Source organism: Amphibalanus amphitrite, unplaced genomic scaffold (assembly GCF_019059575.1).
Source record: "Amphibalanus amphitrite isolate SeventyFive unplaced genomic scaffold, NRLGWU_Aamphi_draft 001196F_arrow, whole genome shotgun sequence".
Taxonomy (NCBI): Eukaryota; Metazoa; Arthropoda; class Thecostraca; order Balanomorpha; family Balanidae; genus Amphibalanus; species Amphibalanus amphitrite.
In genome coordinates this window covers 41,264-68,021 of record NW_024882690.1, presented here as the reverse complement: position 1 = coordinate 68,021, position 26,758 = coordinate 41,264, and the positions used below count along the sequence as shown (strand labels likewise).

Below are 26,758 nucleotides of genomic sequence, written 5' to 3'. Positions count from 1 at the left end.
CCATGACTGGATAAATTTAGCCTTAACGCAAAAAGTGAGCAACTCTGTCGCACGGAGCGTTGTAAAGCGTATTCCTAGTTGGAGTTGGTTGTGCGACAGTTGTCTGCGACAGGTGTCGCACGGTTTTTGAGGTCGGTTGCCGTTGATATTGATAGTTGCCGCCCGCGGTTGCTGTTAGTTTGCCATGAACCCATTGCGTGGTGGTGTTGGACCGATTAAAAGGCAGAAAGGTGCTGCCTCCGACGCCAAGAAGCCCCCATCACGTCGACGCGTGGTGTGTGGGATTGACGGGTGTGCGTACAATGGCGAGTACAGGCTGCATGCAAGGCACAGGCAGCTGGTGCATTCTGGAAAAAGAGCGGAATATGCCAACAGCTCCTTTGGTGTGGGAGGACGATTCAGGAGCTGGGTCCAGAAACCATCTGAGGATCAATATGTCCATCTTCGGCAGGAAAGCCCAGGTTAGTAACTGGTTAAAATAACATAAGAGATGCCAGATTTTGTGTTTTTTTTTCAAACTTTAATTTTCATGCCCATTTTTGGGTCGTTTCGTTTCAGTTTTCTAGGCAATATCTAAAATGCAAAATATTTGTAAAAACCTGATTTATTAATTTCCGCACCATATGTAAATGTGATGAATGATGATCACCTACCTGTCCTATCATGTCATTTTTTAAAATTATTGTTAGTCAATTTGTTAACATGGCTGAAAGGATTTTTTTTCAAATATCAAGAGCTCTCCTTGATTTATTAAATCTGGTCAGTACCTAAAAGTATCTTTGTCGGAATACAATTTTGACAATATCATTCCATGCTCCTGCATGCATTAGTAGATGTATTAATAATTTCCATAGTATGTTGTCAGAACAAGCAGCAATTTATCCTGTTTAAGGGTATCGCCAGAGGGTTTCCTTCAAAATGTCAGGTGTTTTTTTTTTAGCTGCTTGTCTAAATATGGTTGAGGTCCCAATCTGAAGTTATTATTCCAAAATAGCCTGTTTTGAATGAGTGACCCTCCAATGTTGATTTCTAGAGACACACACAATGCCGGGCTTAGCTGCCAGACAAGCAATCCTGCCAAGGCCCTAAAGACTGCTTCAACATTACATGGCAGATTAAAAAAACAAAAAATATCAAGATTTCTTGAATGTCTCTAGTTACCTCCCCAAAAGTTGGGGGAGCATGATGAGACTGACAGCACCCACCTGGAGGCAATTGTGGGCTGTAATATCTTAAATTTCCTTAGGGAAACTCTTACTGAGCTGAGCTGACCTGATGGCTAATGTTTCATCATGCCTGTAAGTGGATGTAAGGCATTTGGTTTAGGTTGTTTGAAAACAGGTCATTATTTAGGCATAACATGCCTAAGGGTGGTAAATTACTCCTGAATTACATTTTTCTTATCAACAAATACCTTCTAAAATAATTAAATAAATACAAATTATCCTGCCTTTCCATTCCTTTAGGATGTGATGACAATATTTGTTAGGTACTGATTAATGAAAAAGTTTAATAGTTTGCTTTTTTCCTTTCAATACCACATCCAACTTGCCACTTAAGTGAAATGTGGTGTTCCTTTTTGTAAATTCTGCTAACAGGCATCTAACTTTGTTGATCAACTCTTGAATTTGTGATGCAATGCATAGCTCATCTCTCTCTCTCTCTCTCTCTCTCTCTCTCTCTCTCTCTCTCTCTCTCTCTCTCTCTCTCTCTCTCTCTCTCTCTCTCTCTCTCTCTCTCTCTCTCTCTCTCTCTCTCTCTCTCTCTCTCTCTCTCTTTCTCTCTCTGTCTCTGTCTCTGTCTCTGTCTCTGCTCTGTCTCTGTCTCTGTCCCTGTCCCTGTCCCTGTCCCTGTCCCTGTGCCTGTCTCACTCTTTCCCACCCATTTGTAAAATTGCATGTCAAGAAGTGCTCAAACTTCAGTCTTATTGCCTAAGTATTTGTCAAAAGTAACTCCAACCTTTGGATGTTCTAGGTGCTGCCTTGAGAAGTGAGGAGAGTTCACCCCCAGAGGAGACTCCTCAGTCCTGCTCACCAGGCCAAGCAGCTTCCAGCCCAACTCAGTGTGCAACTGAACCCCAAGTGAGTTCAGACAACGTCTGTCATCGCTCGGAGGATGTGATTGGGGAAACAACGGACAACACCGAGTCGGCAACTTGTGGTGGCTGCTGCTCAGTCTGTGGTGTGTCCTGTAAGGCCCAAACTTTCATGTCGGACGCTCAAAAAGTGCTTCATGTTTTGGAAGAAAAGTGCCGTGAATTGGCAAGTGACGCCTTCGTGAGTGAGGCTCGAAAACTAGTCGCAAAACTGGACCAGAAATGCACGGAACTTCCAGACAAGCTCCCGGCAGTTGCCACTGAGGATGTAACCGCAGGTTGTTTGAAGTAGACAAACACTATTCGTTAGAATTGTGTTTTTCTATTGAAAAACAACCGGAGCGGTCCTTCTCCGGGCTATGTTTTGCATGTCTGGCCGCGAATTGGGGCAACTTGGGTCAGGCCTAAACTTGTGGCTCGATTTTCTTAAAAATTTCAGTGTATGGGCTCCCGCAGGCGATCTACCTGTTGGCACCGGTCGCTACTCGCTTAAAACCTCGTGGCACGTGGCACGTGCGATTCCATTTTCCCCATGTTAAGTCAACGGGGTTTTGGACACTTTTTGCGCGATCGGGAATAGCGGAAAAACGAGCCAAGGAAGAGGTGGTTTTCTTCCCAGCATTTTATGGCAAACACGTTTGGGTACACGCTGGTGTGCGCCGTATACCCCTCAGAACTTCGTAACGTGTCTTTGCACGAGGTCAAAGTTGAATTTTTTTCGCTCCCCATGTTAAGTCAATGGGCGTTTTTGCAGAGACTTTTTCATTCGCTCATTGTACAAAATTATATGATACGATTTTGTTTAAACTTTCAGGACTTGTTGAGAAAAGACCATAGAACATGGTGTTATGCTTCTTTAAGCTGTGCAAATTCGTTTGTTCTTTTTAGGCTCGTTTAAAAATGAAAAATTTTAACATGGAAAGTCAATGGGAGCGTCTTTGCTGCTTAATAACTTTTTACAGTTGAGATATATTTATGTGAAAAGTTGATAGGTTATACAACTTTTGATGCTCTTTCCAATGATATATACAACTTTATTGCACGTGGTGCCGTTTTTGAGAAATATAGTAAAAAAGCACGACATTACCGAGATTTGAGCTCAGACCTATATCGTTACGGTGTCAGGCGGACACGAGGACAGGTGGCGCCGCCGCCGCCCGCATAGCGGCGGGAATGTGAACTAACCTGTTTACCATCTATGGTATGGTACAGGGACCCGCAGTTGCTTCTGTACACACTAGTATTTCAGCGTATTCTTTGTCTGTGACACCGTTGGAGGCGAATTGGGAAATGATTGTGTGCTTATTAAAACCACCATCTGAAGGGCTTTAAACTGATGTGCTGCTCTCCTAATTCAGTGAACTTTCTATGGCTGTATCAGCAAAACATTGTATTCAGCGCTTTTTCCTGCCCCATTCCTTCTGAAACCTGAAACCGCCTATTCCATTTACTCCTGCCATCTGACGATGGTCGTGCTGACTACTAGTTCCGGCGCTAGTTACTGCTCCAGTTTTGCACCCGGCACAAACTCAGGCGGCACCGGGCCGTGGCTCGACCATGGGGAGGGTCGGACCGAGCCGACTGCCTGGGGCGCGGTTAGATCGGACGCCATGGGGAAGGGGACGGGAGTGAGGGGAGAGGAGGAGGTGGTCACGTGGTCCGTCCAAGCTCGCAGACGACCTGTCCTGCGCCCAGCCATGTTCCGTGATCCAAACTGGCACGAGAGCTGTGAAATGCCTGGAGGAGACGCTTCGAAAGCGAACTTCAGCAGCACTAATTTACCATATTCTGTGGAGATAAATGAATATTATCTTAATGCAGTAAAAAAATTGTATGCCCAAGCTGTATAAGCTGTATCTTTTTAAAAGTTGTAAATAGGATTATTTTTAGGGACTTATAGGTTTCGTATACACAGTGAATCGTGTTACAAAAAGCCGTTTCGCTGTTATGGTTACTAACGGAAGAGTTATCCTTTTTTTTCTCACAGGGAATGACAATACAATAACAATACGAATAAAACCAGACGTTTCGCACAAAAAAGTGCCTCCGTCAGTGGTAAGAAATAAGTAATTAGGCATACATGTTTTCTTTCGATAAAATCGATGAAGTAGTTATCTTTATTTTTTAAGATATATTTTCAGCAGTTCTTTTAAGCACATCATGGAAGCTTATAAACATTTGTGTATTTTATCGGCAACCCGGCTGGCCAGACCGAGACGGTGCCGCATTTAGTTCTCATCGATGTTAAACCTATACACTTATTTTTTCCTCTGACGAAGGCACGTTGTTGTCCGAAACGTTTGGTTTTATTCGCATTGTTTTTATATTGTCATTGTCCGTAAGAAAAACATACTCATATGGACTGGTCTCAGTTCATGTAGAAATTTTTGCACATTCACCAACACAGATAAATGAATATTAGCCCTCACCACACATATAAGTAGAGGTAAGTAGACCGCGCCCCCTGTTTAGTTTTTCACCAATAAATCGCGGCAAAGCGAAGGATTGCGACGATTCTTTGGTGCCCTGGAGTTAATCAATTTTACAACTTCCCGGAAAATTAAATAGCCCTTATCATTTTTGCATCTTGTCTGAGGATTTTAAATCCCTGAACCAAATTACCTTTAACCTGTGATTATTTCTCTCAAGATCATGTCAGGCCAGAATAGCAATTGAAAGTCAGCGCACATCTTCTGTGTGTTTCCATAGTCGTTTCGTGATTAGCAACGTGACAACATGTGAAATATACTATCTAATGTTTGTCTCATTGATTGTTGTGGGTGCCAAGGTCACGTGAAACTCAGGTTAAGGTCATTTACTTGAAATGATCTCGGTTAACTTCCCTAAATTTACACCCTTTTACTGTGGTTTTTAGGAAGTGTTGGTTTGAAATTTAGCACCCATTTTAGCATTTGAAAACTAGGCATACTTAGGTATCAGTTATAGTCCCTATGCAATATGTTGCAAGGCTGTAAGTGCTGGTTAACATTCTATGGATAGCCGGCAGAACGCCTAATGGGTGATCTGGCGTGACCCGTCCTACCCCAAATGCTTTGATACATGTCTTTGATCAAAGCAAGTGCAAATTCGGAGTCAGAAGCAAGCCAAGTCCCAGCAAACTTCACTTGTAGAATTTCTAGCAGGACCCAATTTTCCGTGCTTTTGGGTTATTAACCTGATCTGGGAGGTCAACCAGTGACCTAGGATCTCAGCATTGACCAGGACATAAAAATAATTGGCTTTTTCCTCGTCAGCGATGACCAGGACCCTCAAATCATCGGATTTCTCTCGTCACGAGAAGCTCGCTCTCTTTTTATTTTTCAGCGAAGCTCTGGCTCCTTTTATCAAGGGCCGAATAGCTGAGGGTTTCTACGCCCCTCCGCTACATGTAAGACGCTGAAAAGAAATGCCTAAATGGGTGAGAGAGAGAGAGAGAGAGAGAGAGAGAGAGAGAGAGAGAGAGAGAGAGAGAGAGAGAGAGAGAGAGAGAGAGAGAGAGAGGAGAGAGAGAGAGAGAGATAACTGTATTTGACAGACTCGAGGTCCAGTACCAGTCACATCACATCAAAATTGTACCACTGTACAGGGCAGAGCACCACGCTCTCCGAATCGATGAATAACATGCCAGATCACTTTCATATAGGGAGGATACGATTCGGTTGTCCGTCTGGCTCAGGCGAGTCATGAATCCATAGACGGCCTTTCGATACATCGCCATAAAGTTATCGATTGGCGATGTATCGATTGTGAGGGTTAAATATCAATTGATTTTTAAGTGCCGAAGCCCGAAGCACTTTAATTTACTTCGATAGCAGTTTTTAAGACCAACGAGCTCGAATACTATAACTTCTTGAACAATGTAAGCACCACATGAAATGAATCGTGAGAGAAGCGGCTCAAGATTAAGGAGCTATGAGACACTTAATAAAAACGGCATAGATTAGAAACTGCACCTAACTTGCACTGGTTTTTAAACCTTTTCGTTGCAGACTGGTAGATTAAATTTTAGGATTGATTTCAGCTGATGCTCAAATGGAGCTATTCATTCGTTCATTCATGCGACCATTCAATTCCATTCATAAAAGAAGCCAGTGACAAAATTGTTCATTTTAGATGTGTGAAATACAAACTCAATAAAAGTTTAATGATACGGCAAATTTGACAGCTTTTATAATGAGCAGAAAAATAGCTTTAACAAATCAAGGTTGAGAGCCCCAAATTGGGGAGAGTGAGGTAAGATGAGCCAAGGGTCAAGTTAAGCCTCAAATGTTTCTCAGCTCCTATGGCGCTAATTGACTTGAGCTTCCATGTGCCGTTCGCTTACGATGCTGCAGTCTTTCACGTGAGACGGCAACGTTCTCACGCTCAGCACCCGCGGTAACATGTGGTATCGCCCCTGATAACTAAGACATGTTTTGCCTTTAAAATGAGATGGTTTGTTATCTGCGGTGCATGGTTATTTTCCTTAGCGGGTGTCATTAATCGAAAATGGCCACGGGTGGGGCAAGATGAGCCATTTTCACCTGGGGGAGGATGAGCCGGATAAGCCATTGTTGTCTCCGCTGTCGAAAACCAAACTGAGCTGCGCTTGTTTCTGCTGAATAAAAATGGTAGGAGATTGTTTTTCTTTGTTGATTACACAAGTTGTAAGTAATTTGCAGATTATCTGAAGGATAAAATGATTTCTTCCGTGATAGCAAACTTGACGAGTTATTGGAAGGCTTAAAACAGTCACTTTTTGATGGAGGAAAAAAACTTTGCCATAAGTATGTATGCCATGGATGATGGAGTAAATAAAAGAGCCCACTCTTCGCCGCGCCCGGGAAAAGAAGAGGTTCGCTTTTTCTATCCATGCTCAACTTTCCCCACGACTTGTCTCAACTTACCCCGCCCATGGGGTAGGATGAGCAACGTGCAAGATGATTTTTGACGTAGCCTTTCAGTACAAAAATAAGCGGTATGAAACATTTCTGGCCACCATTACATGCGCAAATGACCACTCTGTCCGTCGAACCCGTAAACGCAGAAAATGATCAGCCTGTAGCTTATATACGAAAAACAAAAAGCAGCTCAACTTACCTCATTCTCCCCTACGTAACACAATTGAGGGCATTTTTTAGGCCATCACAGTATTTGCCAACAATTGTTGTTTGGGGGACTGGGGAGGGTGGTTACTGGCTCATAAACTGCCCCCCCCCCAAAGAAAAGAAAACGGAACCGATCATCCGCGAAAAGAACTATTGAGCTCGAACCAAGGTGACGAATCGATTTATAGGTATGCAGGATGACTAACGATGCCACTTTTTGACTTCTTGTGTCGAATAAATTCCATCATCTGGATTGCACGTCAACATTCTATTTGACATTTTACAACAAACGTATACTATTTGGCGCGACTGGCCTCATAAATGTTCTGAAACTAAAACCGTTTCCTCGCAATTAACTTGAACCACGTCATCCCAGCTTATGCACGACAAAAATAAAATAATGCTTCAGGATCACTGGCCTGAATTCCAATGCTTAAAGTTTACTCAAAACCGGTGTGGCTGAGGCACTCTTCGCTACATCTCGTGACGGCCACCATTGTGTTGCATTTTTTTTCGGTAAGCTATAAGTTAATAAGGAAAGGATTGGTGAGTGGGTTGAAAACAGCGCTCTCCCTCCACCCCCCCCCTTCTTCTTCTGGAAACATAAGTAACCGAAAGATCTGGCGATGGTTTATCCACCTCCTCTGCCGCCGCACTGCGAGGCCTCGATTCGTTCGGTATGTGGATTCCTGAGCGGTCCTCCCCGGAGGCAAGGTGAAAGGCCATGGCCTGTATCAGAAATTTATACGTTGCTGAGTATGTTTTATAGTTCTTCCAAGGTCTTGGACACCGTTTTATTATACCGGATAGGCATTGCACTTTCTTGTCAATCAATATATTTAAAGAAAACTTGATCATAATCTTATACTGCGGCAATTGTAGTTCTGCTTACGGTTGACTCTTTATGATACGGGCCACCACCACCTCCACTGCGCTGGAGCTCAGGCGTTCTACCCCTCCTCGCTACGGACCGGCCCTCGGGCTAGGTGTGTTAGTACTGAGTGCAAACCTGTAGTAGTCACGTGACTTTCATTCACGTAGCGGGAACGGAAGCTATAGGCGATACCAAGGACGGGCTCTGGGGAGGCAACCGGCGCGGAAAAATAGCACGATTGTAGTTTTGGAAGAATATCTGTTGCGGTAAGAGGAATTATACAAAACATACGTCCTAGGAGGAAACATGTGTTATTCCTTCATACTTTGCGCTACATTTCATTTCTCCAATGGCCAGCACATCGCAAATAATAGCGCAATTCTAAATTGGTAATATATGTGTACAGTAGCAACTGCGGGTCCCTGTACCATCGGGGGACCGGCCGCCGTCGGCACCATTTCGGGACTTTGCATCGCAATAAAAGGCTTATTTACAATTGAAAATGGACTAGCGAGAGTCGTTATGGAATCAGAATTTGATGCTCTACAAAACTAGGCTATTTTCATTGTGATGGCATCACAGACTACACCGCTAAACCCAATAAAGCAGATTTATGTCGCGTCATCGATGATTACATATAATGTATCATTCTTTGATATATATGTAGTCGGGTCTTTCAGCTGCGTCCCTCCCCTCCCTCGCCGCGCCGGCGGGTCGGCCATCCGTGGCTTGCCGCCCGCCGGCTGCTGGCCGGTCAGCTGGCCGGTCAGCTGGTCGCCCGCGGCTGTCGGTGCAGTGCGGGATGCCTACTTGCGGGGGGGGGGGGGCCGTCGTGGCGGCGGCCCGGGTGGACTGGGCGAGCAGTGAGTTGGGGAGCGCTGCGCTGTCGGTGCTCTAGTTTGTATTGCGTTCGCATGATACGGCTTGAGCCAATACAGAGTGAACTGATTGAGCTGAGCAAGTCTTTACATACATTGAAAAGTAAAGCACTTTTTACTGCATCTACGGTGAGATGCTAGATAAAATTTATGGTCTACCTAATGGTACCCATTACTTAACAATTAAGTGAATCATTTCGTCGCTAAACTCTCGTAAATTCGTATGTCCGCCTCACTATGGAGTTTGGACCGTAACGTATGGCCTTTGCTCAGACAGTATACGAACAGGTGACGGGGATACCTCTAATAGAAGGATGCGACACGATTTTACTGCTAAATAGCGGCCGGCCGCCGTGGGGACGTTTTTGTACGACTTATATCTCGGCAACCACTGGGCTGATACACGTGCGGTTTTTTTGTGTGGGGTAGCTTTTTCCCTTCTTTCACATAGTGTGCTACTCTCGATGCATATGGGTGACCCCTAACGCACGTTCCACGTGCAAAGCCAAGAGGTGCCTGTTTTGTAATAAGCGCAATAGCTCGCGGTAATTACTGGGCCGATTGCGCTAAAACTTGGCATGGAGGTAGACACTTTCCAGGCGATGCATTTCCATGTGTCTTGGTAGGGGTGCAACTGCACGTGCGCACGTGCAGGGTGACGCTTCCAGATCTCGAGAACGGCTGGACCGATTGTGTTCAAATTTGGCATAACGCTTGATACCGATCAGTAGGTTGCAGTCATTTAGTATGTATTTCCATGTGCCACGATTGGGGTGCAACTGCACGTGCGCACGTGCAGGGTGACGCTTCCAGATCTCGAGAACGGCCGGGCCGATTGAGTTCAAATTTGGTACACCGCTAGAGACCGATTAGTAGGGTGCCGTGCGCAAGTCAGTTTGGACCCATCTTGCACGTGCGCACGTGCAGGGTGACGCTTCCAGATTTCAAGAACGGCTGGACCGATTGCACTCAAATTCGGCAAACATCTAGAGATCGATCAGTAGGGTGCCGTGCACAAGTCAGTTAGTAACCGCAGGTTGTTTGAAAAGACAAACACTATTCGTTAGAATTGTGTTTTTCTATTGAAAAACAACCGGAGCGGTCCTTCTCCGGGCTATGTTTTGCATGTCTGGCCGCGAATTGGGGCAACTTGGGTCAGGCCTAAACTTGTGGCTCGATTTTCTTAAAAATTTCAGTGTATGGGCTCCCGCAGGCGATCTACCTGTTGGCACCGGTCGCTACTCGCTTAAAACCTCGTGGCACGTGGCACGTGCGATTCCATTTTCCCCATGTTAAGTCAACGGGGTTTTGGACACTTTTTGCGCGATCGCCAATGGCGGGAAAACGAGCCAAGGAAGAGGTGGTTTTCTTCCCAGCATTTTATGGCAAACACGTTTGGGTACACGCTGGTGTGCGCCGTATACCCCTCAGAACTTCGTAACGTGTCTTTGCACGAGGTCAAAGTTGAATTTTTTTCGCTCCCCATGTTAAGTCAATGGGCGTTTTTGCAGAGACTTTTTCATTCGCTCATTGTACAAAATTATATGATACGATTTTGTTTAAACTTTCAGGACTTGTTGAGAAAAGACCATAGAACATGGTGTTATGCTTCGTTAAGCTGTCAGAATTCGTTTGCTCTTTTGAAGCTCGTTTAAAAATGAAAAATTTTAACTTTGAAAGTCAATGGGAGCGTCTTTGATGCTTAATAACTTTTTACGTTTAAGATATGTTTAAGTCAAAAGTTGATATTTTATACAACTTTTGATGCTCTTTCCAATGATATATAGAACGTTATTGCACGTTGTTCCGTTTTCCTGGTGTTGTCCATCTGAACTTGTCAGTCACGTGACCCATTTGACCTTCGGATCCAATTCTGGTAGTCAATTCTGGCGCTTTTGTTACCATAGCGAAATATGTAACGCCGTGTTCACAGTTTACTGACGACGAAGGTCCTGCTTAATCTGGCAAATAGCGTTCGAGAACTGCGGCCAAGCCCCGCTGATCTTGAACGTGATTGGTCGGTGGGCGTAAAGAATCTCCGTCGTCAGGGAGACTGCGAACACGGGGTAAACCAAGGAGTAAACAATCTGTGCGTGGAATGGGGAGTGGTGAATGTGGAACGGCGATGATAGGTGCTGATGTCGTCGATTTTTATTTATACTGTTATCCTTATTATACATTCTGATCATTTTTTATGTTCAGGAGTTTTCTCTGTTGATTTAACATCAAAAACGGTGTGTTTAACTGTTATTGCCAAGTGCCATATTGATATTGAAATTGGGGTACAATTCAACATTCTGATTCACTGGTTTTCTATGGCCTGTTGTGTATCATATTATTGGTAATGTGAATATAGGTACTCCAAACGGCAAACACTGCTATTTTCTGGTATATATTAATGTTTGACCTGATTTTATATTATTGGTAATGTGAATATAGGTACTCCAAACACTGCTATTTTCGGGTATATATTAATGTTTGACCTGATTTTACTTCACTTCACCTTATATTTTTTGCAGGAACAGTTATCACAGCATTATTGTGCAAAAATAAGGGTGGTGTATCACAGCATATCACAGCACTCTGCCAGCCGCTTTTGGCTTCCATAGAGACATCAACAAGCCTATACCTCCAACACTACCGGAGGTTGACGCTAGCTCACGCGGAATGCGCTGGCAGCGGCTGGCAGCGCGCCCATGAAACACAGCCAGGGGTTTCTTCTGTAAAGTCATTGTTGTCTAGGTACATGGGCCTTTACCAATTGTTAACAGCTATAAAAATTGGAATTAAAAATGTTCAGGTATTATGAGCATCAGCTAAACAGGGAAGAGGATTCGGCTTCAGCCCATCTTGCAACGCCTCAATGAAATTTAACGAGAAACTTAAATTGAGGGAGCAGCTACTCAACTGTGGTAAAGCCCATAAATCCTTGTGGATTTACCTACATACCTGAGGTAAATCCACAAGGCACCTTGAGTTCAAAATATGAAGTGACAACAAGCGAAATATAGCAGAAATTGGGACTTAAAGGAGCTTAGAAATAATCTGCTTAGTTCATTTGAAATGTATTGTTACCCACTTTCTAACCATGCATATTTTTGTGTCTTGTGAGGTCTCATATAGCAATAAAAATAGAAAAGTTATACAAGAGCAGTGACATGCATAGTTTGCTTGTGTTGTCACAACTTTGTACAATATTTCCAGCTTTATAATATGCAGTTATCAGTCACATTGGGCATCACACATGTATTTTTTTTTCTGCAGGAGGGAAGACACAGGAGGGAACTAGTGACTCATGTTTTTGCTTCTATCGCTTCACCCCTGGGGAATCAGTTCCTGCACCCCTTGAATATAATGGTCACCAAGGGGTGCTGTCCTGACACGTTCACTTTCTGTTGAGAAGGTTAGAACAAACACCATGTGTGTCATTTAGTTGCATATATAATACTTCAATGTTAAGTCTGCATGAAGTCTGAAGTCTAGCCACTCTTAATCCTAGGTTGTCGTGACGTTAATCTAGCCTGGGTGGATATTTTGCTGTGCTAAAAGCACGGACTCCGCTACGCCCCAGTACGGCGGCTGGGGCGCCTCCCCTGGAGGAAAACGGCGCCGGGGAGGGGGACGGACACTGTTACACTTGCGGTTTTTTGTGTGGGGTAGCGTATACTCTTCTTACAAGTATTTACTATGGACAATGCTTGCGGGTGACCTCCACTGCACGTGACACGTGTAAAACGGAGAGGTGTCACTTTTGTTACGGAGCGAGCGAAGCGAGCGAAGTCTTTCCTTAGATTAACGGAAATTTCTGAGTATGAGCGGCCGGCCGGCCGGCCGGCCGGCCGTGCGGACGCTTTTGCGAGGCTTATAGGCGGCGTGATGCCCCAAAACGGATATTGCGGCGCCGTCGATTGACGCACGAGGGTGAAATTTTCACGACTCGTGGGTCATGTAATTCAACAGGTCGTATTAGCTTTTGGGCACGATTCGGCCGGGGGTGCGCCCGTGGCGCGTGCTCATGTGCGCCATAGGGTTAACATTAAAAACGGCAAAAACAGGCTATTGCTCCAGATGGTCCGACCACTACAACCCCATATGATGCACTCTTGGCTGCATCCCCACCCCACCCTTTCCCCTTACAGTATGAAGTATGAAAAACAGTGATTTTTTACTGGAGCTGCAAAGTGTGCCTTTGAACCACCTTATGATTTACTAGTATCTAATGTATTTGTCCATCAGGATCAGTTATCTAATGGCAGTAGACTGTTGTCTTCACATACTTCATATCTATTTTGGCTACTGCATTGTGTTCTGTAAAAAAAAAATATGGAAAACGTTTTGGATGTAGTTTTTAGTAGAATGCTTCTTTACAGATCCCGAAAGAAGATAACTGCTTGTTTTCTTCACCGCCACCAGTCTACCTGCTCTCTGCACACTCGGCAGAGCGCGGCAGGGCACCCCACGGAGCTGCACTAGTCACATCCGGGCCCCACGCCGGTCGACGGCCGATGCGATGGAGGCACTACTCCGAGGCACTACTGGGAGGCCTGCGGCGCGGACGACGGATGCGGCAGTTGGTCAAGACACGGCAGCCTACTCGAGGTGCTTCTCGCCTGGAGGACGCAGGCGAATCGCGTTATCCTAGCTGTGCCTCGTCATGGTGCGATGAGCCTTAATAGACTAATGCATATTCTTCCTTTGGTTGTAATTCATTTGCTGCTGCCCGCTGGGCTAAGGAGTAACTCTGTGCGCCTACTTTGTGCAGACGCTCGTCCAGTGCCGCCCTTCGTTTGCCGCACATATCTTTATTTATTCTTTGTTACAATTCCGTCTTTGGTCATTTTTTTTTTTTACCATGGGGGCACTTGAAAGTTTTGTTTTTAAATCTGTGGACATTGAACCTGGAATCGGTTTTTTGTCGGATTTCGGTTTTGTTTTTGCACTGTGGAAATATCTCGTTCAATATTTTTTTAAGATAGGGCGTGTTAAAACTTTTAGTCTCATTACTCCTCTGTGCATTCTAAAGTACTATAATGTGCATCTCAAGTGTTTGGTGCTGTACTGTTATTATTTATGGTTAATCCAGTGCTGATTTATGGTTAATCCAGTTTTTATTCGATTGAATCGTTGTGTGTAATGTGCATGACATCCGCGTACCGCCTGTAGCAGTGTTATATATTTTCATTTATGCTGGAAAATAATAACTTTCTTGTTCATTGGCTTTATTCGATGACAGAGACGTGCCAGATGACTGGGGCTGCGACTTGACTTGGTAGTTGTTAACGGTGCAAACTTCAACCATCAAGCATGATGTGGAAACGTCACATTCCGTTATCAAATCTTCGTACCGTAAATACTGAATAAGATCAATACTAGGCTGGAGCTTGCTAGAAAAAACCGTGCACTGACAACGGCGAGTGGTGGACCTGAGTAGCGGCCGGGAGGCAGGGAAGTCAGCCAATTGTCAGATGTCTATTTCTTCACACATCTTTATTCTTTACTTTACACCGTCATAGACGTAATGCAATTATCGGAGCATGAAGTGGTGTATTGCCCTTATTACACCCTTCCAGTAAGTATCCAATGCCCATCCATCCACTTTCCGCAGGTGCAGGAGCAAGGGAGAGCGAAATAATTTTTATCGTCACTCACCTCACGCCCAACTGCTAGGCGAAAAGCCAGTACTCGCAATGTTTCAATCTTATTTAAGAAAAAAAGCAAATGTATCGGCTATAAATGCGTCGTGTTCCCTGCGGTAATACTATTAGTTTAGGGTGCCGTGCACGTCAGTTTGTAACACACCGACTCCGGTCTGCACGTGCAAGGCTCATCCTCTCGTTTGGCGGCGGGCGTTTTTGCTGCGTAACCGCAGGTTGTTTGAAAAGACAAACACTATTCGTTAGAATTGTGTTTTTCTATTGAAAAACAACCGGAGCGGTCCTTCTCCGGGCTATGTTTTGCATGTCTGGCCGCGAATTGGGGCAACTTGGGTCAGGCCTAAACTTGTGGCTCGATTTTCTTAAAAATTTCAGTGTATGGGCTCCCGCAGGCGATCTACCTGTTGGCACCGGTCGCTACTCGCTTAAAACCTCGTGGCACGTGGCACGTGCGATTCCATTTTCCCCATGTTAAGTCAACGGGGTTTTGGACACTTTTTGCGCGATCGGGAATAGCGGAAAAACGAGCCAAGGAAGAGGTGGTTTTCTTCCCAGCATTTTATGGCAAACACGTTTGGGTACACGCTGGTGTGCGCCGTATACCCCTCAGAACTTCGTAACGTGTCTTTGCACGAGGTCAAAGTTGAATTTTTTTCGCTCCCCATGTTAAGTCAATGGGCGTTTTTGCAGAGACTTTTTCATTCGCTCATTGTACAAAATTATATGATACGATTTTGTTTAAACTTTCAGGACTTGTTGAGAAAAGACCATAGAACATGGTGTTATGCTTCTTTAAGCTGTGCAAATTCGTTTGTTCTTTTTAGGCTCGTTTAAAAATGAAAAATTTTAACATGGAAAGTCAATGGGAGCGTCTTTGCTGCTTAATAACTTTTTACAGTTGAGATATATTTATGTGAAAAGTTGATAGGTTATACAACTTTTGATGCTCTTTCCAATGATATATACAACTTTATTGCACGTGGTGCCGTTTTTGAGAAATATAGTAAAAAAGCACGACATTACCGAGATTTGAGCTCAGACCTATATCGTTACGGTGTCAGGCGGACACGAGGACAGGTGGCGCCGCCGCCGCCCGCATAGCGGCGGGAATGTGAACTAACCTGTTTACCATCTATGGTATGGTACAGGGACCCGCAGTTGCTTCTGTACACACTAGTATTTCAGCGTATTCTTTGTCTGTGACACCGTTGGAGGCGAATTGGGAAATGATTGTGTGCTTATTAAAACCACCATCTGAAGGGCTTTAAACTGATGTGCTGCTCTCCTAATTCAGTGAACTTTCTATGGCTGTATCAGCAAAACATTGTATTCAGCGCTTTTTCCTGCCCCATTCCTTCTGAAACCTGAAACCGCCTATTCCATTTACTCCTGCCATCTGACGATGGTCGTGCTGACTACTAGTTCCGGCGCTAGTTACTGCTCCAGTTTTGCACCCGGCACAAACTCAGGCGGCACCGGGCCGTGGCTCGACCATGGGGAGGGTCGGACCGAGCCGACTGCCTGGGGCGCGGTTAGATCGGACGCCATGGGGAAGGGGACGGGAGTGAGGGGAGAGGAGGAGGTGGTCACGTGGTCCGTCCAAGCTCGCAGACGACCTGTCCTGCGCCCAGCCATGTTCCGTGATCCAAACTGGCACGAGAGCTGTGAAATGCCTGGAGGAGACGCTTCGAAAGCGAACTTCAGCAGCACTAATTTACCATATTCTGTGGAGATAAATGAATATTATCTTAATGCAGTAAAAAAATTGTATGCCCAAGCTGTATAAGCTGTATCTTTTTAAAAGTTGTAAATAGGATTATTTTTAGGGACTTATAGGTTTCGTATACACAGTGAATCGTGTTACAAAAAGCCGTTTCGCTGTTATGGTTACTAACGGAAGAGTTATCCTTTTTTTTCTCACAGGGAATGACAATACAATAACAATACGAATAAAACCAGACGTTTCGCACAAAAAAGTGCCTCCGTCAGTGGTAAGAAATAAGTAATTAGGCATACATGTTTTCTTTCGATAAAATCGATGAAGTAGTTATCTTTATTTTTTAAGATATATTTTCAGCAGTTCTTTTAAGCACATCATGGAAGCTTATAAACATTTGTGTATTTTATCGGCAACCCGGCTGGCCAGACCGAGACGGTGCCGCATTTAGTTCTCATCGATGTTAAACCTATACACTTATTTTTTCCTCTGACGAAGGCACGTTGTTGTCCGAAACGTTTGGTTTTATTCGCATTGTTTTTATATTGTCATTGTCCGTAAGAAAAACATACTCATATGGACTGGTCTCAGTTCATGTAGAAATTTTTGCACATTCACCAACACAGATAAATGAATATTAGCCCTCACCACACATATAAGTAGAGGTAAGTAGACCGCGCCCCCTGTTTAGTTTTTCACCAATAAATCGCGGCAAAGCGAAGGATTGCGACGATTCTTTGGTGCCCTGGAGTTAATCAATTTTACAACTTCCCGGAAAATTAAATAGCCCTTATCATTTTTGCATCTTGTCTGAGGATTTTAAATCCCTGAACCAAATTACCTTTAACCTGTGATTATTTCTCTCAAGATCATGTCAGGCCAGAATAGCAATTGAAAGTCAGCGCACATCTTCTGTGTGTTTCCATAGTCGTTTCGTGATTAGCAACGTGACAACATGTGAAATATACTATCTAATGTTTGTCTCATTGATTGTTGTGGGTGCCAAGGTCACGTGAAACTCAGGTTAAGGTCATTTACTTGAAATGATCTCGGTTAACTTCCCTAAATTTACACCCTTTTACTGTGGTTTTTAGGAAGTGTTGGTTTGAAATTTAGCACCCATTTTAGCATTTGAAAACTAGGCATACTTAGGTATCAGTTATAGTCCCTATGCAATATGTTGCAAGGCTGTAAGTGCTGGTTAACATTCTATGGATAGCCGGCAGAACGCCTAATGGGTGATCTGGCGTGACCCGTCCTACCCCAAATGCTTTGATACATGTCTTTGATCAAAGCAAGTGCAAATTCGGAGTCAGAAGCAAGCCAAGTCCCAGCAAACTTCACTTGTAGAATTTCTAGCAGGACCCAATTTTCCGTGCTTTTGGGTTATTAACCTGATCTGGGAGGTCAACCAGTGACCTAGGATCTCAGCATTGACCAGGACATAAAAATAATTGGCTTTTTCTCGTCAGCGATGACCAGGACCCTCAAATCATCGGATTTCTCTCGTCACGAGAAGCTCGCTCTCTTTTTATTTTTCAGCGAAGCTCTGGCTCCTTTTATCAAGGGCCGAATAGCTGAGGGTTTCTACGCCCCTCCGCTACATGTAAGACGCTGAAAAGAAATGCCTAAATGGGTGAGAGAGAGAGAGAGAGAGAGAGAGAGAGAGAGAGAGAGAGAGAGAGAGAGAGAGAGAGAGAGAGAGAGAGAGAGAGAGAGAGAGAGAGAGATAACTGTATTTGACAGACTCGAGGTCCAGTACCAGTCACATCACATCAAAATTGTACCACTGTACAGGGCAGAGCACCACGCTCTCCGAATCGATGAATAACATGCCAGATCACTTTCATATAGGGAGGATACGATTCGGTTGTCCGTCTGGCTCAGGCGAGTCATGAATCCATAGACGGCCTTTCGATACATCGCCATAAAGTTATCGATTGGCGATGTATCGATTGTGAGGGTTAAATATCAATTGATTTTTAAGTGCCGAAGCCCGAAGCACTTTAATTTACTTCGATAGCAGTTTTTAAGACCAACGAGCTCGAATACTATAACTTCTTGAACAATGTAAGCACCACATGAAATGAATCGTGAGAGAAGCGGCTCAAGATTAAGGAGCTATGAGACACTTAATAAAAACGGCATAGATTAGAAACTGCACCTAACTTGCACTGGTTTTTAAACCTTTTCGTTGCAGACTGGTAGATTAAATTTTAGGATTGATTTCAGCTGATGCTCAAATGGAGCTATTCATTCGTTCATTCATGCGACCATTCAATTCCATTCATAAAAGAAGCCAGTGACAAAATTGTTCATTTTAGATGTGTGAAATACAAACTCAATAAAAGTTTAATGATACGGCAAATTTGACAGCTTTTATAATGAGCAGAAAAATAGCTTTAACAAATCAAGGTTGAGAGCCCCAAATTGGGGAGAGTGAGGTAAGATGAGCCAAGGGTCAAGTTAAGCCTCAAATGTTTCTCAGCTCCTATGGCGCTAATTGACTTGAGCTTCCATGTGCCGTTCGCTTACGATGCTGCAGTCTTTCACGTGAGACGGCAACGTTCTCACGCTCAGCACCCGCGGTAACATGTGGTATCGCCCCTGATAACTAAGACATGTTTTGCCTTTAAAATGAGATGGTTTGTTATCTGCGGTGCATGGTTATTTTCCTTAGCGGGTGTCATTAATCGAAAATGGCCACGGGTGGGGCAAGATGAGCCATTTTCACCTGGGGGAGGATGAGCCGGATAAGCCATTGTTGTCTCCGCTGTCGAAAACCAAACTGAGCTGCGCTTGTTTCTGCTGAATAAAAATGGTAGGAGATTGTTTTTCTTTGTTGATTACACAAGTTGTAAGTAATTTGCAGATTATCTGAAGGATAAAATGATTTCTTCCGTGATAGCAAACTTGACGAGTTATTGGAAGGCTTAAAACAGTCACTTTTTGATGGAGGAAAAAAACTTTGCCATAAGTATGTATGCCATGGATGATGGAGTAAATAAAAGAGCCCACTCTTCGCCGCGCCCGGGAAAAGAAGAGGTTCGCTTTTTCTATCCATGCTCAACTTTCCCCACGACTTGTCTCAACTTACCCCGCCCATGGGGTAGGATGAGCAACGTGCAAGATGATTTTTGACGTAGCCTTTCAGTACAAAAATAAGCGGTATGAAACATTTCTGGCCACCATTACATGCGCAAATGACCACTCTGTCCGTCGAACCCGTAAACGCAGAAAATGATCAGCCTGTAGCTTATATACGAAAAACAAAAAGCAGCTCAACTTACCTCATTCTCCCCTACGTAACACAATTGAGGGCATTTTTTAGGCCATCACAGTATTTGCCAACAATTGTTGTTTGGGGGACTGGGGAGGGTGGTTACTGGCTCATAAACTGCCCCCCCCCCAAAGAAAAGAAAACGGAACCGATCATCCGCGAAAAGAACTATTGAGCTCGAACCAAGGTGACGAATCGATTTATAGGTATGCAGGATGACTAACGATGCCACTTTTTGACTTCTTGTGTCGAATAAATTCCATCATCTGGATTGCACGTCAACATTCTATTTGACATTTTACAACAAACGTATACTATTTGGCGCGACTGGCCTCATAAATGTTCTGAAACTAAAACCGTTTCCTCGCAATTAACTTGAACCACGTCATCCCAGCTTATGCACGACAAAAATAAAATAATGCTTCAGGATCACTGGCCTGAATTCCAATGCTTAAAGTTTACTCAAAACCGGTGTGGCTGAGGCACTCTTCGCTACATCTCGTGACGGCCACCATTGTGTTGCATTTTTTTTCGGTAAGCTATAAGTTAATAAGGAAAGGATTGGTGAGTGGGTTGAAAACAGCGCTCTCCCTCCACCCCCCCCCCTTCTTCTTCTGGAAACATAAGTAACCGAAAGATCTGGCGATGGTTTATCCACCTCCTCTGCCGCCGCACTGCGAGGCCTCGATTCGTTCGGTATGTGGATTCCTGAGCGGTCCTCCCCGGAGGCAAGGTGAAAGGCCATGGCCTGTATCAGAAATTTATACGTTGCTGAGTATGTTTTATAGTTCTTCCAAGGTCTTGGACACCGTTTTATTATACCGGATAGGCATTGCACTTTCTTGTCAATCAATATATTTAAAGAAAACTTGATCATAATCTTATACTGCGGCAATTGTAGTTCTGCTTACGGTTGACTCTTTATGATACGGGCCACCACCACCTCCACTGCGCTGGAGCTCAGGCGTTCTACCCCTCCTCGCTACGGACCGGCCCTCGGGCTAGGTGTGTTAGTACTGAGTGCAAACCTGTAGTAGTCACGTGACTTTCATTCACGTAGCGGGAACGGAAGCTATAGGCGATACCAAGGACGGGCTCTGGGGAGGCAACCGGCGCGGAAAAATAGCACGATTGTAGTTTTGGAAGAATATCTGTTGCGGTAAGAGGAATTATACAAAACATACGTCCTAGGAGGAAACATGTGTTATTCCTTCATACTTTGCGCTACATTTCATTTCTCCAATGGCCAGCACATCGCAAATAATAGCGCAATTCTAAATTGGTAATATATGTGTACAGTAGCAACTGCGGGTCCCTGTACCATCGGGGGACCGGCCGCCGTCGGCACCATTTCGGGACTTTGCATCGCAATAAAAGGCTTATTTACAATTGAAAATGGACTAGCGAGAGTCGTTATGGAATCAGAATTTGATGCTCTACAAAACTAGGCTATTTTCATTGTGATGGCATCACAGACTACACCGCTAAACCCAATAAAGCAGATTTATGTCGCGTCATCGATGATTACATATAATGTATCATTCTTTGATATATATGTAGTCGGGTCTTTCAGCTGCGTCCCTCCCCTCCCTCGCCGCGCCGGCGGGTCGGCCATCCGTGGCTTGCCGCCCGCCGGCTGCTGGCCGGTCAGCTGGCCGGTCAGCTGGTCGCCCGCGGCTGTCGGTGCAGTGCGGGATGCCTACTTGCGGGGGGGGGGGGGCCGTCGTGGCGGCGGCCCGGGTGGACTGGGCGAGCAGTGAGTTGGGGAGCGCTGCGCTGTCGGTGCTCTAGTTTGTATTGCGTTCGCATGATACGGCTTGAGCCAATACAGAGTGAACTGATTGAGCTGAGCAAGTCTTTACATACATTGAAAAGTAAAGCACTTTTTACTGCATCTACGGTGAGATGCTAGATAAAATTTATGGTCTACCTAATGGTACCCATTACTTAACAATTAAGTGAATCATTTCGTCGCTAAACTCTCGTAAATTCGTATGTCCGCCTCACTATGGAGTTTGGACCGTAACGTATGGCCTTTGCTCAGACAGTATACGAACAGGTGACGGGGATACCTCTAATAGAAGGATGCGACACGATTTTACTGCTAAATAGCGGCCGGCCGCCGTGGGGACGTTTTTGTACGACTTATATCTCGGCAACCACTGGGCTGATACACGTGCGGTTTTTTTGTGTGGGGTAGCTTTTTCCCTTCTTTCACATAGTGTGCTACTCTCGATGCATATGGGTGACCCCTAACGCACGTTCCACGTGCAAAGCCAAGAGGTGCCTGTTTTGTAATAAGCGCAATAGCTCGCGGTAATTACTGGGCCGATTGCGCTAAAACTTGGCATGGAGGTAGACACTTTCCAGGCGATGCATTTCCATGTGTCTTGGTAGGGGTGCAACTGCACGTGCGCACGTGCAGGGTGACGCTTCCAGATCTCGAGAACGGCTGGACCGATTGTGTTCAAATTTGGCATAACGCTTGATACCGATCAGTAGGTTGCAGTCATTTAGTATGTATTTCCATGTGCCACGATTGGGGTGCAACTGCACGTGCGCACGTGCAGGGTGACGCTTCCAGATCTCGAGAACGGCCGGGCCGATTGAGTTCAAATTTGGTACACCGCTAGAGACCGATTAGTAGGGTGCCGTGCGCAAGTCAGTTTGGACCCATCTTGCACGTGCGCACGTGCAGGGTGACGCTTCCAGATTTCAAGAACGGCTGGACCGATTGCACTCAAATTCGGCAAACATCTAGAGATCGATCAGTAGGGTGCCGTGCACAAGTCAGTTAGTATGTATTTCCATGTGTCACGGTTGAGATGCAACTGCACGTGCGCACGTGGAGGGGTCGTTTCAAGATCTTGAAAACGGCTGGGCCGATTGAGCTCGAATTTGGTACACCGCTAGGGACCGGCGAATAGGGTCCCATGCACAATGCAATTGGACACAGCTTGCACGTGCGCACGTGCAGGGTGACGCTTCCAGATCTCGAAAATGGCCGAGCCGATTACACTCAAATTTGGCACACCGCTATAGATCAGCGAGTAGGGTGCCGTGCACGTCAGTTTGTAACACACCGACTCCGGTCTGCACGTGCAAGGCTCATCCTCTCGTTTGGCGGCGGGCGTTTTTGCTGCGTTTACAAAGGTGCTTGCTCAAACAACCTGCGGTCCCGCGATGCGGAGCCCAGCATCGCAGATGCTGGTAGGTGAGGGAGAGCACATCAGTGTTCTGTTCCGGTCCGGTCGCAGTATATCCACTCTCCAGACGGCGTCAGGTGGCGAACTAATGGTAGACGAGGAGAAGGGATATCTCTATTGCTCAGTCTGTGTGCCTCAGCCGAAAGACGAACAGAGAAGCAGACCTGGCTTGTTTGCCTACGACTTTTCACTTGGCTCAGTGTTCGCCAACTGTTCCGTGCTGCCACCACGGTTTAAGAGCCTGCGGGACACAGTTGCAAAACATTTTAGATCGGAAGGCCATAAGGCCATGAAAAAGTCGCGCTGTGAGTCGAACGAGCGCGAAAACGCCCTGCATGATGCAAACAAGACGGCGGCAGCGAGGGTTCTTCGAACAGCATACCTCGTTCTGAAGAAGTCGCTCAGCCAGCTTCTTTTCGAGGAACTCATTGTCCTCCAGCATTTGAATGACGCCTTCATGGGAAACATAAATCACTCGCGCATGATGATGGACACCGCCAGGACGGCGGTCTGCCAGACATTGCTATCAAATCTAAAAGAACACGTAGAATCTCAACCGTGTGTTGCAGTACTGGCGGACAAAGTCACCATCGCCCGTCGAACAGTTGACATAACCGCAATACAGACCCTTGTGCCGAACGCAGAGCCCGACCACATCTTCCAGACCTTCGTGGTCGGCGCTCCTGTCGTGAAAAATCATGACGGCGAGGCGCTCGCAGCCGACATCTGCAGCACGCTGTCTGAGGTAGGCGTCACCAACACGGAGAAGATTGCTGCTGTGGCGGCCGACGGCCAGTTCCACCACAATGGTGTGCCACAAAAGCTGGCACGACTACTGGAATCGTCGAGCGGCTGTCCCATTCCGGCCGTATGGGACCAGGCGCACCTGATGAACCTGGCTGAGTCCGATGCTCGCAAGCACTGTAACAGTAGATGGGTGAGAGACACCATTGAAACAGTAACAGAGGTGAACAAGATGTTCTCCATCGGCAAGGGATGGGAGGACCTCAGGCGATGTGGCGAGGATATGGGAGAGCCGGTACTGCGACCAAAGCTGTGGTCTGAAACACGCTTCGCAGCGTACGCTGCGGAGGTGTTTTCCGTCTTCAGACGGAATGAGAAGCAGCTGCGAGCGGCACTGCGCAGGAAGAGGATGGAGGAAACGCGACCGTCGCATCTGAAAGAGCTGGAGAGGCTGCTTGTCTCGCTAAACGGTAAGTACTTCAACCAGGCTCGATGGAGACAGCTGTGAAGCAGCTGTCGCCCCAAAGTAACCATTGGGTTATGTGGTTCTGGTCCTTCTCGCATGTCTCTCTCATTTTGTGTTATTAATTTTGTCGTTCAAGTGTTGTGCTGTCCGGATAAGTTGTCACGCAATATCAATTACCATTCAAGCCTTTCCTTGTTGACCGAGCGCCTTTCACTAACTCATTGTACTTTGACACCTTTTTAATTTTTGGAGACGACGATGAGACATTATTCACGAAACCTCATTTAAATATGGCATCGGAATGTAGGAATTACTTTCTAGCTTTTCACTACTTTAATTATTGCTGTTAATGTTGCCGTAGCCAAGAAATGTGCCACATAATTGCGAACAGAACAAGACATTATTGCCAAGTTTTAAATGACATTATTTCTTGTTTATGACCAATGATGGTAAAAGCACAACGTATCTGCTCACAGATCCAGCGTTTCATGCCCGCGTGAGGGCGCTGGAGGACATATATGGTGTACTGGGAGCAGCCAGCAAAGCCGTCCAGAGAACGCAGTCCCTGCCGTGGGAGCGTCATGCTGACCAGCAGGAGGCCGTGGAGACGATCCGCCGCATGAAGGTAGCGCTGGTGACACAGCACAAGAAATCGCCTACCACAGAAGACCTCCTGTGTTTGGCTGATAAAGACGAGCTGTGGCCTCGCTTATCAGCGAGCGAGCCATCAGTTCCAGCAGCGGAGGTGAGAGGCTCGGCTGTTGGTTATCCTGGTCACCAAGTACTTTCCGATTGATCTGAACTGAATAGTGTGTTAGGCTAGGCAATAGGCATGCACATGTTTTTGCAAAGACACTCGCGCTTTAAATGCATTTTCGTATGTGTTTGTGTGTGTTTGGGAAAGGGGTCTTAGGATGGTTACAGGTACCTTAAGTGCAAAATTATCCCGGAGTAATATTAGTTACCTGCTATTAACAGCTGTTTATTCAGTTACATTCAAAGCACGGCTGCTTCTTAGCTGACATCTTTGATGATCACCGCTGTTTATAAGCAATTGCCTTGCAAAAAAGTAATTTGAAAACACGCACGCATACTAACACAAAGTATAGCATGCGTACGCTGTCTGACTTCGATCAGGTGACCTGCAAATAGGTAACGGTCCTGTGATAAGGTAATAAGATTGGCTGAGCTAATCTAAAACGCTTTCCCCCTTTTTGTTTCATTTCAGGTCGCCAAGATCGCCTTCTTCTGCACCAGCATAATGGAGCGACTGAAGTTCCGAGGGGCTGGTCAAGATGTCAGCGGCTCTGACAAGAACACGGCCAATAATGTTCTGGGTCAGAGCATGGCTGATCTGCGCGCCGTCGCTGACCTGCACCAGCTGGCCGGATCGACCGTGCCAGTGCCAGTGGCAGCTCGCCTCTACCGAGAGGCAGGGGAGAGGCTGGTCAGAAGAAAGCTGATCCCAGTGGACACGGTACCGACTGAAGGTGAGATTCGCTCCGTGCTGCCGCTATTGCGTCGCCATCGTGAAGAAACCAACCAGCAGCTATGGAAGATGCTGAACCGGCACGCTGATGACCACTCTGCAAGGGCCCTCACCAACCTGGTCACCCGTATCTGGCTCCTGTCCCCACCAGAAAGTGTTGTGGAGTCGATGGGCAGTGTCATCGCTGAGGTTTTTGGGGAACATCGGCAGCTGGAACACGGCAACGCTGCGAAAGAACTAATTGTGAGGTGGAACGGCCCATCGCTGTGTCGGGCCGACCGCCTCCTCTCGCGCGTCCACCGTCACCTCTCTCGCGACGACAGCTTCCGGTGCGTTCGGAGGACGACCACCATCGGTCAGTCCTTCCACGGAACAGTTATTACCCGGCACAAACGGGCCCCTGACCACAGGGCGTGCCTTTGGACTTAGATATAGTAATGCAACCATGTTTGTAGAATGCCTGTTAGATTATGTATTGCTTTTAACCCTCGTCCGTATAGGGGAAGGGGATCGAACGCCCCACCCGCCTCGGTTTTTCGCGATAACTCGGCCGATCGGGACGAAACTTTCAGTACTCTCGAGTCAATCAATTTTACACCTACCCAGAAAATTGCATGACCCTGACCCAAATGACCTTTGACCTGTGACCTCTTTCTCGAAACCATGTTAGGCTGGAATTGCGATTCGGCGTGTGGCGGCTCGCATTGGCCGTTTGTAGTCTTTTTGTGGCTTCAAGCGTTCAAACATGTGATATGATGTTGTTCCCATGCATTATGGTGGGTGTCAAGGTCGCCTGAAGGTCAGGTCAGGTCATTGACCTTTGATGACCTCGGCTCACTTTTTAGTTTTTACCTGTGTCCAGGCTGGTTTTTGGAGCTGGTTTCGAATTTAGCATTTAGTGCATTTGGCATTTAGCGAATTTAGTGCCTTTGTAACATGTTACGAAGCTGTCAGTGGCGGTTGACACCTACTTTGAATACCCAGCAGGACATCTACTGGTTGACATGACCTGACCTGACCCGGCCTGGCTTAAATGCATGAAGACATCATGCATTTATGTCCCGTATTTGGATTGTGAAGCCACTGTCTTTCAACGTGATATGTGACTGTGGGTGTGTGTGTGTGTTTGAAATGACGATGTGAATGATAGCATTTGTCACAGACTTCTCTGTTTCCATGGAGACATAGAGAAGTCTGTGCATTTGTAGATAATCTGTTGTGCTTCTGTTACTCCTCTCGTCAAATTAAAAGAAGAATACTTGCTGCTA

The 26,758-nt window shown here is 45.8% G+C and overlaps 1 protein-coding gene and 1 long non-coding RNA gene across 3 annotated transcripts; both read left to right on the top strand.

The window, feature by feature from the left end:
* The first annotated feature begins 60 nt into the window (after positions 1–60).
* Positions 61–26,758, top strand: LOC122371027. Of its 2 annotated transcripts, XR_006254658.1 has the most exons (4): positions 61–461; positions 1,975–2,363; positions 22,796–24,746; positions 25,230–26,758. XR_006254658.1 is itself a non-coding variant. In XM_043347068.1 (3 exons), the coding sequence occupies exons 1-3, from the start codon at positions 23,249–23,251 to the stop codon at positions 25,917–25,919; spliced, it is 1,716 nt and encodes a 571-aa protein (XP_043203003.1). In that variant the 5' UTR covers positions 23,152–23,248; the 3' UTR covers positions 25,920–26,758. The 2 variants fall into 2 exon arrangements, 1 of the variants encoding a protein (XP_043203003.1); XM_043347068.1 differs by lacking the exons at positions 61–461; positions 1,975–2,363 and having other exon boundaries at positions 23,152–24,005; positions 24,478–24,746.
* On the top strand, positions 11,028–14,147 carry LOC122371028. Its single transcript, XR_006254659.1, has 2 exons — positions 11,028–11,066; positions 13,305–14,147. It is a non-coding gene; the product is annotated as an uncharacterized LOC122371028 (long non-coding RNA).